The sequence below is a fragment of the Pseudorasbora parva genome, chromosome 14, assembly GCF_024679245.1.
Source record: "Pseudorasbora parva isolate DD20220531a chromosome 14, ASM2467924v1, whole genome shotgun sequence".
Classification (NCBI taxonomy): Eukaryota; Metazoa; Chordata; class Actinopteri; order Cypriniformes; family Gobionidae; genus Pseudorasbora; species Pseudorasbora parva.
The window spans coordinates 22,762,507-22,777,743 of NC_090185.1; the positions used below are offsets into that span (position 1 = coordinate 22,762,507).

At 42.7% G+C, this 15,237-nt stretch overlaps 1 protein-coding gene across 1 annotated transcript; it reads left to right on the forward strand.

Annotated features, from left to right (window-relative positions):
• Positions 1–9,395: 9,395 nt before the first annotated feature.
• LOC137039509 (mast cell protease 3-like) lies at positions 9,396–12,248 on the forward strand. The gene is made up of 5 exons (XM_067414817.1): positions 9,396–9,459; positions 9,575–9,725; positions 11,283–11,415; positions 11,698–11,955; positions 12,047–12,248. Exons 1-5 carry the CDS (start codon positions 9,396–9,398, stop codon positions 12,203–12,205), a joined length of 765 nt encoding a protein of 254 aa, XP_067270918.1. The 3' UTR covers positions 12,206–12,248.
• Positions 12,249–15,237: the final 2,989 nt, after the last annotated feature.

Genomic DNA, 15,237 nt, shown 5'->3' on the forward strand with positions numbered 1-15,237 from the left:
TTCTGCATTAGCTCCCCAAACGAGAGCTTGTGCAGGGCCCGGTTCAGGACATGCAGGTCCAGGATTGGTCGTAACCCGCCCCTTTTCTTGGGCACAATGAAGTAGGGGCTGTAGAACCCCGTCTTCATATCGGCTGGAGGAACCGGTTGATTGCGTCCTTCGCCAGTAGGACCTCGATCTCTGACCTCAAGACATGAGCATCGCTGCTTCGCACGGAGGTGAAGAGGATGCCCTTGTACTTTGGCGGCCGGCGAGCGAACTGAATCACATAGCCGAGTCTGATGGTACGGATGAGCCAGCGAGACGGCCTGGGAAGATCTAGCCAGGCCCCCAGGGACCGAGCAAGCGGGACCAACAGACGTACCCGAGGTGGGGCAGCGAAGTGGAGTTGCTATACGCAAGAGCAAGAGCTGCACACGCAGAGTGGGCTTCGAGGATGCCTCTGGGCCTTCTCACCTACTCTCTGTCCAGACCAGGAGTGCTCGGGCAACAATTTGGGCCGTCTCCGGGCCTCCCGAGTCTGGCCAGAGCACTCCTGGTCTGGACAGAGAGTAGGTGAGAAGGCCCAGAGGCGTCCTCGAAGCCCACTCTGCGTGCGCAGCTCTTGCGTTGTGAGCATACAAAATGAAAGCTGGGACAGCCTTAAACGTGAAAGAGAAAACGTTTTCCTAAATAAACCATAGCTATCAAATAGATTCAACCATGTGATTCAGAATCTGATCCGGAGGCTGAAACTGAACAGGAGAAGCAACAATGGCGACTACAGCAGGACATCTCTATGTGGTATGTACTGTAACTTTATTTGTTTAACGGCTTGTCATGCGCAAGTTTTACAACATATGTGTGTGCTTACTCGTCGTTTACGAGGACATAATTTGGTTTATGGACAATTGTATGCGATTTAACGTTAGCAGTAGCAAGCGGAACGTTGTTTGCACGTTAGACTAATGTGCATTTACATAGAAAAAGGGAATAGTAGCACATTTGAATGAAGAAGCACATTTTGTGTTAATGTCCCTGTGGCGGAGGGGGCGTGGTTCTGCGAGGTCTGCAGCGGGAGCAGAGCAGAGCGGCAGGTAAGTAGGTCACACACAGATGACGAACACCTGTTTCTAATTGGCGTGGAGAGAGCGCATTTAAGAGAGAGAGAGAGCGCGGCCGGGAGAGAGTTGAGAGAGAGAGTTGGACTGGGACTTCATGACTGTGGGCCACTGAGAAAGAGAACCTGAGCTGTTAAAAGAGGATCCTTAAAAGAACAATCGAGATTGAAAGAAGAGAGTCACGCCACTGAGCGTTTGTTTTGTTTGAATTCAAAAAGACTGAATAAAAGCGAGTCCCAGTCAAAGCCGACTCCTGTATTCTTCCTTCCACACACACGCGAACCTCATCACACTGGTGCCGAAACCCGGGAGGGAGAAGACTCCCGCCGCCATGCAAACTCCGCCAAAGACCCCACTTGCGGACATCGTCCAGTTGCTCGCCGGTCTACACCAAGAACACCATCAGAACCTGCTGGCCGTTAGGGAAGAGCAGCAGAAGTGCTTTGAAGCTCTCCTCACGGCCCAGCATGAAGACCGCAAGCTGTTCCAGAGCTGGATGGACCGGGAGATTCGGGCCGTTCCCCAGCGACAGAACATCGACTCGGCCGCCACCGTCCCCCTCGCAAAAATGGGCCCCGAGGACGACCCAGGGGCCTTTATCGAACTTTTCGAGTAGGCGGCTGGGTTCTAGGAATGGCCCAAAGCGGACTGGCCAATGCCTTGCTGTCTGGAGAGGCCCAGGTAGCCGCCCACCAACTGCCAGTCCAGAATCTTCTGGTCTACGACGACCTGAAGCACGCCATTCTTCAGCGGGTCGGCCGGACCCCAGAACAACACCGCCAATGCTTCAGGACCCTGACCCTTGACGAGTTCGGCCGGCCCTTCGTGTTCGCACACCAGCTCCGGGACTCGTGCCACAAGTGACTGATGGCCGACGGGAGTGACATTGAGGCACTGCAGCAGTTTGTCGCCCGACTACCGCGGAAGACTGCACAGTGGGTCCAGTGCCACCGCCCGACGTCGCTAGACCAGGCCATCCAATTGGTGGAGGTCGAGATGGTGCCGTCCCGTGGGGTCGGCGAGCCCTTACCAGTGGCTTCTCTCTCTCTCTCTCTCTCTCTCTCTCTCTCTCTCTCTCTCTCTCTCGCTCTCTCTCTCTCTCTCTCTCTCTCTCTCTCTCTCTCTCTCTCTCTTCTTCTTCTTCTTCTTCTTCTTCTTCCCCCTCCCCTTCTCTCTCTAAACCTGTCCCTCTCCCCAGGTCCAGAGGTGGTTTACTTCCCCGGCCGGCACCAAGGTGGAGAGGGGGTGGTTTGCACGAACCATCTCCCGCATTCCAGCCGGCCCAGAGGGGAGCCCAGGACTCCGGTCAGCTGGCTTCCCGGCCTGCCGTCTCTCCACGCCAATTCACAGGCCTACTGCCAGCCACTAGGGCTGCGGGAAAACCTGGGCTGGCGTGCTGGCGTTGCGGGGACCCAGGACACTTTATCGACCAGTGTCCAGTGATGGAGGTGGGGACACTGGTCCGGGTCGCCGCCCCCGATCAAGCTGGCCTGTACCAAATACCTGTGAGTATTAAGGGGGGTACTTATCAGGCTTTATTCACGGACCTTCCGCAAGCAAAAATGAAATTCAGTTTGTCTTGGACCTGAGAACAAAACTCCACACTTTGGGGTGGCTGTCTATGGAAAATTTATTACAGGCGCAAGACAAACAGAGACAGTTGTATAACAGAGGAGCTAAGCTAAGACAATTTTCACCGGGAGATAAAGTGCTACTATTACTGCCCACCTCTAGTTCTAAATTACTCACAAAATGGCAAGGGCCCTTTGAGGTCACAAGGTGAGTCGGAGATCTTAACTATGAGGTAATCCGCTCGGATAGGGACGGGGCACGTCAAATCTACCACCTCAACCTATTAAAAAAATGGGTTGAGGCAGAGGCTGTGATGCTGGCGACGGTAGTGAGTGGAGAGGAGGATCTTGGGCCAGAGGCTAGTCAAAACACGCAATCCCACGCCCTGGCGCCAGGGGGAGATCACCTCTCACCCTCCCAGCTCATAGACCTAAAACATCTACAGGCGGAATTTGTCGAATTTGCCTCCTCAGAGGGACTGACCTCATCCAACACCACGTTGAGACGGAGCCGGGCGTAGTTGTGCGCAGTAGGCTGTATCGATTGCCGGAACACAAAAAGAAAGTGGTACAGGCAGAATTGAATGCGATGCTAGAGATGGGAGTCATAGAAGAATCCAACAATGATTGGGCGAGCCTGATAGTTTTGGTGCCTAAACCTGACGGCTCTGTCCGATTCTGTGTGGATTATCGAAAAGTCAACGCGGTGTCTAAATTTGATGCTTACCCCATGCCGAGAGTTGACGAATTGCTTGATCGGCTGGGTACTGCTCGTTTTTATTCGACATTGGACTTGACAAAGGGTTACTGGCAGATCCCCTTATCTCCAGTTTCCAAAGAAAAGACAGCTTTCACCACGCCGTTCGGATTACACCAATTCGTCACCCTTCCATTCGGTTTGTTCAGGGCACCTACGACTTTTCAGCGCCTGATGGACCGAATTCTTCGGCCACATGCTGCATATGCCGCTGCCTACCTAGATGATATCATCATCTATAGTGGGGACTGGCAACGTCATATGCAGCATTTGAGAGCTGTCCTCAGGTCGATGAGAAGAGCGGGGCTCACGGCCAACCCGAAGAAGTGTGCAATTGGGCGGGTGGAGGTAAGATATCTGGGCTTCCACTTAGGTCACGGTCAGGTGCGTCCCCAAGTTAATAAGACGGCGGCAGTTGCGGCCTGTCCGAGACCTAAGACCAAAAAGGAGGTTAAACAGTTCCTGGGGCTGGCGGGATATTATAGGAGATGTACCTAATTATTCGGACCTCGCCATCCCACTGATTGATCTAACTAAAAAGGAAGAACCAGATACAGTTCTGTGGACCGAGCGGTGCCAGCAGGCTTTTACTAGGTTAAAGGCGGCTCTGTGTGGTGGTCCACTCCTACAAGCTCCTTACTTTTCTCTCCCTTTTTTTTGCAGACTGACGCCTCGGACAGGGGGCTGGGCGCCGTCCTGTCTCAGGAGGTGGAGGGTGAGGAACGGCCGGTGCTGTACATCAGTCGTAAGTATTTGGCCATCAGGTGGGCCATCCTTACCCTTCGCTAATACCTCCTGGGGCGGGAGTTCAACCTCTGCTCGGACCACGCCTCCTTGCAGTGGTTCCACCGCATGAAGGATGCCACGCACGGATCACCCGTTGGTATCTAGCTTTAAAGCCATTTAAGTTCAAGGTGATCCACAGGCCGGGTGCTCAGATGGCTCCCCGGCCTGAGTCGGGTGGTGGGGGTATGTCGCGGAGGGGGCGTGGTTCTGCGAGGTCTGCAGCGGGAGAGAGTAAGCAGAGCAGAGCGGCAGGTAAGTAGGTCACGAACAGGTGACGAACACATGTTTCTGATTGCAGTGATTGGCGTGGAGCGCATTTAAGTCGCGGCCGGGAGAGAGTTGAGAGAGAGAGTTGGACTGGGACTTTGCGACTGTGGGCCACTGAGCTGTTAAAAAAGAATCCTTAAAAGAACGATCGAGATTGAAAGAAGAGAGGCACGCCACTGAGCGTTTGTTTTGTTTAAATTCAAAGAGACTGAATAAAAGCGAGTCCCAGTCAAAGTCTTCTTCCTTCCACACACACGCGAACCTCATCACAGTCCCCTAGATTTAATCTGAAATAACATTGCGTGCTCCATTGATAAATTAACGATACGTTGATCATGTTGATGTGCCAACAAATAGTTTTACAATCAAAGACACTTGCACAACTCCTCAAGATAAACAATCTCCATCCCTTGTCCCATTGACACTGGGTTCTTTTGGAAGCTGTACAGGGTTGTCTTGCTCTGATAGCCAAAAACACACTTCTTTAGTGATATTGTTGATTTGGTGAAGTCCTGTGACCTGTGCAGCAGAGCCGGCTTCCCTAAAGCTGAGCAAAGCGTGTTCTCGCTCTGTCCGCACGCATGCCCGTCCTTCCGGGAGAAGAGCCTGTACAAGGACATTCCGCTCTTGTTGACGTCAAACGGACACATACTCGAAAAAACTTTCCGAAACTTGTGAGAAACTGGAAGGAGTATTTTTGGCACAGAAAAACTCCCAGCATAAATTGTCTTACAGTTTTGTTTACCATTAGATTGAAATAATGGTAATAATAATACATTTATTAATTCTCCTCATTGTAATTGTACCATTTTTTTATTATTTTGCTATGGTTTTGTAAATAACTTAAACAATTTGGCGAACTAACATGGAAATTTAATACTGTGAAGCTTTGCCTGGAGCTACTTTAGCAATGCAGTTATAGAATAACAGTTTAGAATGTGTCGACCAATCGGAATCAAGCATTTAAGGAGCTATAGTATAAAGTGAGTTTTATTGGTATGTGCTTAATAATTTGACTTATTGCAGAATGTCTTTCAGCTATCATGACATAATTAATTGGAAGGGTTGTCCTTGTATATCCTGCATCAAAATGATCGATATTGGCATTTTTGGAATGATATTGTGCTTTTAAGGGAAACAAGTTGCAAATCAGCTCTATATTTCCATGTATTGTTCCACTTTATATTATTAGGCCTTAACTATTAGGGGTGTCATCAATAATCGATTCGACGATGCATCGCGATGCGGGGCATGAACGATTAAGCATCGATGCGGCAAAGTGCCATAATCGATTATGTCACTGTTTATTTTCTGGCGGACGATAAAGTTGTGAAGTTTCAAATACTTCCGGTTCCGGGAGAATAACAACAACAACAAGGAAGATGGCTGAGGCGGAGGGAGATGACCGCGATAGACGGGTTATTAAAAACGCGCTAACGACCCGAGGTGTGTAGGATTGTTCGTATATATTTTTTGCACAATAATAAATTAATCTATAATGACGAAATATGGCGCAATTCACCTTTATTCCACAAGGTGGCAATGTCTGATACCCAATGATGAAGTGACGTTTCACTCATAGTTACCTCTGACAGAAAATGAAACAATAATTATAATCTGCAAAACTTGAAATGGGTTAGTGATTTACTTCAGAGAGCAAGTACTAAACACAATCATATGTTAGTGTCACTGTCTCTTGATGATGGATGTGGTCAAGAAGCTGTCAGTGATCAAAATATTGATTTTGAAGACATTGAAAATGAGTTTGGAGAATATGCATGAGATCGCGAATATGAGTCAGATGCTGAATATACTGGTAAACGAGCTCTGACGAGGTCATATGATGTATTAAACATCTGCTCAAACTGAATCCTTCCAAGCTCCAAAAGGTAACAAAATAGGTTTTATTTTATTCTTCTGTAGCTGTTACTCTAAAATCAGGAGTTTTATATATTATCACAACAGGTAGAGGTCTATCCATGTTAAATATAGATCCGGGTCGCTAACGACCTGAATATGTAAGAATGTTTGGTGAAACAGTCATGCATTTAAGGGTTAATTGCATTTTATTTAATTTTATTTAATTACATTTTATTTTATTTAATAACTTTTATGTCAAAGATACAGGAGACACAAAGCAGCCAATACAATCTGTTGTTTAATATCTGCTTGTATTGCCTCATGACTGATGAAAAATTTTCTTTGTGTGCAGTAGAATTTTGATGCATCACAATGCATCGTAGAATACAAATTGAATCGAATCGTTACCTGGTGAATCGTAATCGAATCGAATCGTGAAGGCAGTGCCAATGCACACCCCTATTAACTATGTACTGAGACAAGTGTCCAGAGCGCTCATCAGCGTCGTCCTGGAAACAAGGCAGTCACACCTGCACCCGCTCATCACGGGCTGAGCCGTCACACCTGCGGATCATCAGTGGGCGGCTTCATAAAGCCGACAAATGACCAGAGAGGTGAGAGATGTCTCCAGAAGACTCGGCTAACTGTTGTTTCCATTTAACCTCTAGAAAGCAGAGTGTGACGGCTAGCCCCCAGTACAGAAGAAAGAGCACGGACCCACATCACCGCGAGCACTAAAGAGGGAGAGAAAGAGGAACACGCCGAGCACCGAGCAGTCTTCACGGCGCACTTTCACTTTCACCGCCATCTGCACTAATACAATCCACCCTTCGGGGAATTCACCTGCCATCCTGTGTCGTGTGCTTCTTCACCCCGTCACAGTACTTGCATAAAAAATAAGTACAATGGAAAAAATTATTTGGCTGATATTGAGGTGGGATACGGGTAAAGTTAGGGACAGGTGTATAGGTAAGTTTAAGGGAAGGGTTAGGTGTAAGGGATGGGTCAACAGTGTAATAATAAATGAGATGAATTAGAGATGTATTTACATGCATGTCATTTTTCAAATGTAAGTACAACGTAAAAACATGTACTGTATGTACACATTAATGCATCGTATCAAATAATTCATTTAAATGTTAGTACAGTCTTGTTCAAAATAATAGCAGTACAATGTGACTAACCAGAATAATCAAGGTTTTTAGTATATTTTTTATTGCTACGTGGCAAACAAGTTACCAGTAGGTTCAGTAGATTGTCAGAAAACAAACAAGACCCAGCATTCATGATATGCACGCTCTTAAGGCTGTGCAATTGGGCAATTAGTTGAAATGGGTGTGTTCAAAAAAATAGCAGTGTCTACCTTTGACTGTACAAACTCAAAACTATTTTGTACAAACATTTTTTTTTTCTGGGATTTAGCAATCCTGTGAATCACTAAACTAATATTTAGTTGTATGACCACAGTTTTTTAAAACTGCTTGACATCTGTGCGGCATGGAGTCAACAAACTTGTGGCACCTCTCAGCTGTTATTCCACTCCATGATTCTTTAACAACATTCCACAATTCATTCACATTTCTTGGTTTTGCTTCAGAAACAGCATTTTTGATATCACCCCACAAGTTCTCAATTGGATTAAGGTTTTGGAGATTGGGCTGGCCACTCCATAACATTAATTTTGTTGGTTTGGAACCAAGACTTTGCCCGTTTACTAGTGTGTTTTGGGTCATTGTCTTGTTGAAACAACCGTTTCAAGGGCATGTCCTCTTCAGCATAGGGCAACATGACCTCTTCAAGTATTTTAACATATGCAAACTGATCCATGATCCCTGGTATGCGATAAATAGGCCCAACACCATAGTAGGAGAAACATGCCCATATCATGATGCTTGCACCTCCATGCTTCACTGTCTTCACTGTGTACTGTGGCTTGAATTCAGAGTTTGGGGGTCGTCTCACAAACTGCCTGTGGCCCTTGGACCCAAAAAGAACAATTTTACTCTCATCAGTCCACAAAATGTTCCTCCATTTCTCTTTAGGCCAGTTGATGTGTTCTTTGGCAAATTGTAACCTCTTCTGCACATGCCTTTTTTTTAACAGAGGGACTTTGCGGGGGATTCTTGAAAATAGATTAGCTTCACACAGACGTCTTCTAACTGTCACAGTACTTACAGGTAACTCCAGACTGTCTTTGATCATCCTGGAGGTGATCATTGGCTGAGCCTTTGCCATTCTGGTTATTCTTCTATCCATTTTGATGGTTGTCTTCCGTTTTCTTCCACGTCTCTCTGGTTTTGCTCTCCATTTTAAGGCATTGGAGATCATTTTAGCTGAACAGCCTATAATTTTTTGCACCTCTTTATAGGTTTTCCCCTCTCTAATCAACTTTTTAATCAAAGTACGCTGTTCTTCTGAACAATGTCTTGAACGACCCATTTTCCTCAGCTTTCAAATGCATGTTCAACAAGTGTTGGCTTCATCCTTAAATAGGGGCCACCTGATTCACACCTGTTTCTTCACAAAATTGATGACCTCAGTGATTGAATGCCACACTGCTATTTTTTTTGAACACACCCCTTTCAACTAATTCAACTAATTGCCCAATTGCACAGCCTTAAGAGCGTGCATATCATGAATGCTGGGTCTCATTTGTTTTCTGAGAATCTACTGAACCTACTGGTAACTTGTTTGCCACGTAGCAATAAAAAATATACGAAAAACCTTGATTATTCTGGTTAGTCACATTGTACTGCTATTATTTTGAACAATACTGTACATAGGACACTAATATAAAGTAGGTCCCCATGTATTTAATATTCAAGTACCAAAAGGCTTGCGTAGAGCACATGCCTAATTCTTATCATCTAACCCATCTTTAATCTGCGTGCAAGACTGAGGGGATTTACTAGAACAGTATCTTTTCATCACTGTGTTGCTCATACTGAAAGAAGAACACAAAAAAAAAGACTTGGGGGGCTTCTCAGTGACTCCACCCATTTTACTGTTTATTTATACAGTGCTTTGCCATGATAACTCAGTTTCATCTTCATCATGACCACGATCATCATCTCTCTGCTCCTGCTGGCCTCTCTGCTGCCACACCTGACCTTCACTGGTGAGATTGATTATTTAACAGCATATTACAATGATTTTTAAAAAATGATTCTTTTGTATTTGGTGAATAAGTTGACTGACAGCACTCTCTATCTCACTCTCTCTCTCTATCTCAGCTCATGTAAATGTGGGTATAGTGAACGGCAATGAAGCCAAACCCCACTCCAGACCTTACATGGTTTCTCTTCAGTTGTATGGGCGACATATCTGTGGTGGATCTCTCATTTCTGATGAGTTTGTCTTGACTGCCGCACATTGCAGGAATGGGTAAAAGCAAATTCAGCTTCCCTTTTATTAAAAAGATTGACAAGAAAATGTGCCATGCTTAGTCTTGTGGTGCCATCTATCTGCAACAAAGACACTCTGGCTTTGCATTCACAAAATTACGTTGGGATGGATGCATAGTTGTCTTTTAATTCTTCTTTGCCCTGTTTTCACTGTCAACTTTCCTCTTTAGACTCTTTGATAGTGCCATTTTCTTTAGCCTTAGCAGCTAGCTTAAATGTTAACATCACTCTGCATACACAACATAACCTACCCTCAGCACTCTCAGTGTAAAAGTAGGCCACGTCAAATAATTATTACAAAGTAGGCTCCACTGTGTAACAAGTAGGGTTGGTTACTGAAACCCAGTGCTAATATAGCACCGGTACCTATACAACCGGTACCAGACCGAATCAGAACGCAGATTTCAGTTTCTCATTTTGGTGCCATCAAACGTGCTTTTTGGCTGGCGCTGAGCCAGAGACATATGATAGATAGTTTTCAACCACACCATGTTTATTTTAGGTTTCAGACATTTAAATGCACATAAGTAGCAGCAAAAACATGCTGATGGAAGTGGCAATAACAATCCTCTCTGACAGTTATAATTTGACTGTGTTTTGTTCGTATCAGACATGCATTATATAAGTTACTATATATCTTCTCTGAGTTCACCGTTCACTTACTTTCATGTGTTTCCTGAGACAAGGATGAATTTACGTAATGTAAATCCGACAGATCCGATTCTCTGAGGCGCAAACTAACATGACGGCGCCCAACGCGCATTATAGATCAACTAACATGATCATGACAAAACACATTCACTTATACATATTTGAAAATTAAAATATCAGATAGCTCATGACATAGGTAACAAGTTTGTGAATATTTTGAATTAAAAATAAAAATAAAAAAACGATACAGCTGAGCACTGAGTGGTTTTGCGGTTGCTTTTGTGTCATGTGAGAAGGATGCGTTGCCATGGAAACAATAAGGCCATGTTCTAAGCCAGAGAATATGGTCATATTAATGCAAAATAATGCTGAACTGAAGCTGGTTTGTAGCAGACCAAGACTAAAGACTAGTTTTCTGTTATTAGTGCTGTTATTTAGTGTTAAATTAGGCCTATTGTAGTTAAGTTAGGTGGCTTTAGCTTTTACTGTGAATTTAAGTAAAATGTGTTTTGTATCTATTTATATATTTAAGTATACTTTAATAAATTGTTTAATTTAAAGAATAATAAAAAAATCAATAAAAAGACATTATTTAATGTCTTCCACCATCGTTTTGTGGCTCTTTTTTTAAGTATTGGTTCAGGCACCATTTAGGCACCGGTATCGTTTAAAAAGTACCAGTTTGCACTGGAATCATAAAAAAACCTAAACGATACCCAAACCTGGTAACAAGCAAATTAAAATCATACACATTTATTATTCACAATATGGAAATGCCTTTTTCAGCTATTTAAAATTTCGTAAATTATCCTTTGACTATGTTCTTTGGCCTGATGCCAAACTTATGTATAACACTAATGACCTCCATGACATTTTCTTTTGACAGAGAAGAGAATCTGACGGTTGTGGTTGGAGCTCATGACTTAACGCAGGAGTCGGATCGTATCGATGTGAAGTCCTACATCCCACATCCAGACTATAAATTCAGTTCTACTGGGAATGACATCATGCTTTTGAGGGTAACACATGTAATTGTTCATTCAGTATCTGATCAGGAAACAGTGGCACAAAGCTAAAACACACAAAGTTTGAATTTCTGTTGCAATGTCGGCTTGATGTAAGAAATATTCTCAAAATTTTTGAAAATGGTCTGTTCGAATATTTTATGCACAGATCCTCTCCTTGGCTTTCAGGGTTTTCGTACTAACCTCACAAACGGCAGTATAATCAACCGCAGTTTGACAGTCTTAATGAAGATGATTAAATATTTCATTAATAACGGTTGCGTTTTTGAATTAAAGCTACAGGAAAAAGTTGACCAAAACACAGATGTTGAATGGATATCATTACCAGAGAAAGGAGAAGATGTGGAAACAGAAACTGTCTGTAGTGTTGCCGGCTGGGGAAGACTGACGACTAATGGTCCAGCGAGTGTTTGTCTAATGGAGGCAAACGTGAAAATAATGAATAACCCAGAATGTAGCTATAGATGGAGAGAATTCGTCCAATACTCACTCTCACATATGATGTGCACACGTGGTCATGGTGGATCCTGCCTTGTAAGTACAAAAGATGATTCACACACTTTGATTGTTACTTAGTTATGTGTACTGATAAGGCACTTTAGTGACGTGTTCTGTTTCTTCACAGTATGACTCAGGAGGTCCTCTGGTATGTGGAAAAACTGCAGTTGGCATCACATCATTTGGATATAAAGATCAGTGCAATTCAGCTGAATATCCTAATGTGTATACTAAGATTTCACCATATCTTGAATGGATTGACAAGATAATCAGAAATATGAAGTGAGCTAAGTCCTTCCTTATAACTTCTTTCAATAAAGTATCACATGGCAAGTATCAGTATTGTGTTGAGTGCTTTGTGACTCAAATGTATCAGTGCAAAATGTGTTTTTGTAACAAAGTTTGGTAACACTTCAGTATGGGGAACATATTCACTATTAACTACGACTTTTGCCTCAATAAACTCCTAATTTACTGCTTATTTATAGATAGCAAGGCAGTTTTTGTAGCATTTAAGTTTAGGTATTGGCTAGGATTAAGAGATGTAGAATAAGGTCATGCAGAATAAGGCATTAAAATGTGCTTTATAAGTTCTAATAAACAGCCAATATCCTAGTAATATGCATGCTAATTAGCAACTAGTTAATAGTTAATAACTGAACCTTAAAATAAAGTATTACCCCAAGTTCCACTGAGAGGTGATGTGATGAACCCCAGTGCAGTCTTTTATTAGAGACAATCATAAACTTCAAAAAAAGACTTGGCTTAACTAAAATTGACTTGATTTAAACAAATTTGCCTAGACATAAACAGACTTAGCTTAAAATCACAACCTATGGGTTACAACTTACAATATCAGACATAGACTATGGCAACATGAAGGCTTAAATACACAAGGGCTAATAACAAGACAAGGGACACCTGTGAACAATGATCAACCCATAAACCAATGACAACATGACACAGGAACACATGAGGGCATGAAATCACATGACAAGACCAGGAAATGCATGACAAAACATGACAGTGAACATGATAACTCAAAACCTGAACCTACACCAAAACACCTTGTGACAGTTTTAGTAAGTGAGAAAACCTTACAAGCACTCTTACAGTGTAATTTAATTGCAATTGTAATAATAATAATAATAATAATAATAATAATAATAATAATAATAATAATAATAATAATAATAATAGATTAATTCCGAAGAATCTCTAAGTGCTACTTGGGAAAATGACACAAATGTAATACAAGTTAAAAAGTAAAAAACAAGCAAACAAACAAATAAAACAAGTACAAATATAGAATAATAAAAACAATGAATTATTGTAGATATGGTGGTGCATCTCCAGTGATACATTTATGTGTGAGAAGGAGGATTTTATAGTCGATTTGGGATGAAACAAGGAGCAATTGCAGTAAGTGTAAATGGGAGATATCAGATATGTGATCATATTTACAAACTCTCCTAAGGACTCTGGCACCGACGTTCTAATTGTATTGAAGCATCTGGATATTTCTGCCAGAAATCCCACAGAAAAGTCTGTTGCAGTAGTCCAGCCTGGTGGAGACAAAGGCATGGACAAGTTCCTCTGCATCTGGAAAGGTTAAAAGAGGACGAAGTTTGGAGATGCTTCAAAGGTGTTGGAAGGAAGTTTTGCAGATGTGTTTAATGTGGTCATTGAAGGTCAGCTAGGGGTCAAACTTAATCCCTAGGTTTGTGACTGAGGAGGAGAAAGTGATGACCGGGCCGTCAAAGATGAGCTGGGATAAGGGAGAGGAGTGGATCTGATGAGGGGTGCCAACAAGTAGTGCCTCAGTTTTACTTATTAAGGTCAGCTGGAGGAAGTTACTTCTCATCCATGCCTTTATCTCCTCAAGACATGTGGTGAGTCGTGACAGAGATATGGAGGGGCTTGAGACAGTTTTTATATAAAGTTTCGTGTCATCAGGATAACAATGAAAGGATCCTTGGAATAGTTCCACTTTACCACAAACAAGTATATTTAATACAACTTTAGCACAGCTTTTGTACAACTAAAATGCATTTAGTTCAAAATGAGTTGTTCCAATTTAACTGACTTTAAGTATACCAATTTATAGTGTCACAAATACATTTAGTTCTACTGCATGCAAATTGCAATTTAAATCCTGACCAGCCTGACATAGCAACAGTTCAGCCAATGGCATGAGTTTGGGGTGGAGCTGTTTGACCAATTATAGCAGATGGGGATAATGTTCTGAGAAACCTGTGTGGAAAGAGTTTAGTTTTAAAAGAATGTGGGTAACACTTTACAATACGGGTTCACTAATAGGCATTAATTCATGCTTAATTCGTGCACAGACAATCATGAGTTAATGTATTACTAATGGTGAACCAACCCATTTATTAATGATTACTGCATCAGCAACTAATGAAGATTCTACATGATTAATAGATTAAGTAATCATTAAAATGTTATTAGTTAAATATTTAATAATGTGTTAATTCCTTATTAAGGGATTATATTAACTAATAATTTAAATTGATGTGTTAATTACCACAATGGGTCAAAGCCATGCATTTCAACTTCCAGTTTTTTGCTTTACTGAATCATTAGCTAATGATTTATAAAGATATCATTATGTTATGACTTTACTTGTTGGGGTACATGACAATTAACTAACTTATTAAAAGGGGGTGAAACACTCAGTTTCAGTCAATCTCATGTCAATCTTGAGTACCTATAGAGTAGTATTGCATCCTTCATATCTCCGAAAAGTCTTTAGTTTTATTATATTTATAAAAGAAATATGGGCTGTACCGAGTCTTTCCGTGAAAAAACAGAGCGCCTGGAGGCGTATCGTGTGGGCGGAGCTAAAGAATGACGATCGCGCACAAAGCGGTGACGTCCTCAAGCATGGAGAAACCCATGGCTATCGATTGATTCAGCTAATACATATATGATCCAGAATCAGATTCGGAGGCTGAAATAAATTGAACAGGAGAAACAGCAACAGCAGGACGTCCGTCTCTGTGGTATGTACTGTATTTAGTGGCCTGTCAACATTTGTGTGTGTTTACTCGCAATTTATGAGGACATGATTCGGTTTATGGACCATTGTATGCGACTAAACCTTAGCAGTAGCAAGCAAAACGGTTTTGCACATCAGACTAGTGTAACTTTATACATAGAACAACAATGGAGTAACCGATTGTGTCGTTTACTGATGTTTACTCACGCGACGATAGCCAACAGCATAGACATTTGAAGCAGTTTTACTCGCCGACTGTGAACCTTTATCGCTGGGACCGCCCTGTCAAAAACACACTT

Bases quoted from the DNA above. Each gene is read 5' to 3' on its own strand.
- LOC137039509 (XM_067414817.1), top strand. From the start codon at position 9,396: ATGACCACGATCATCATCTCTCTGCTCCTGCTGGCCTCTCTGCTGCCA. The intron at 9,726-11,282 runs GTAAAAGCAAAT...TTCTTTTGACAG, and splicing joins GCCGCACATTGCAGGAATGG to AGAAGAGAATCTGACGGTTG. The intron at 11,956-12,046 runs GTAAGTACAAAA...GTTTCTTCACAG, and splicing joins GTCATGGTGGATCCTGCCTT to TATGACTCAGGAGGTCCTCT.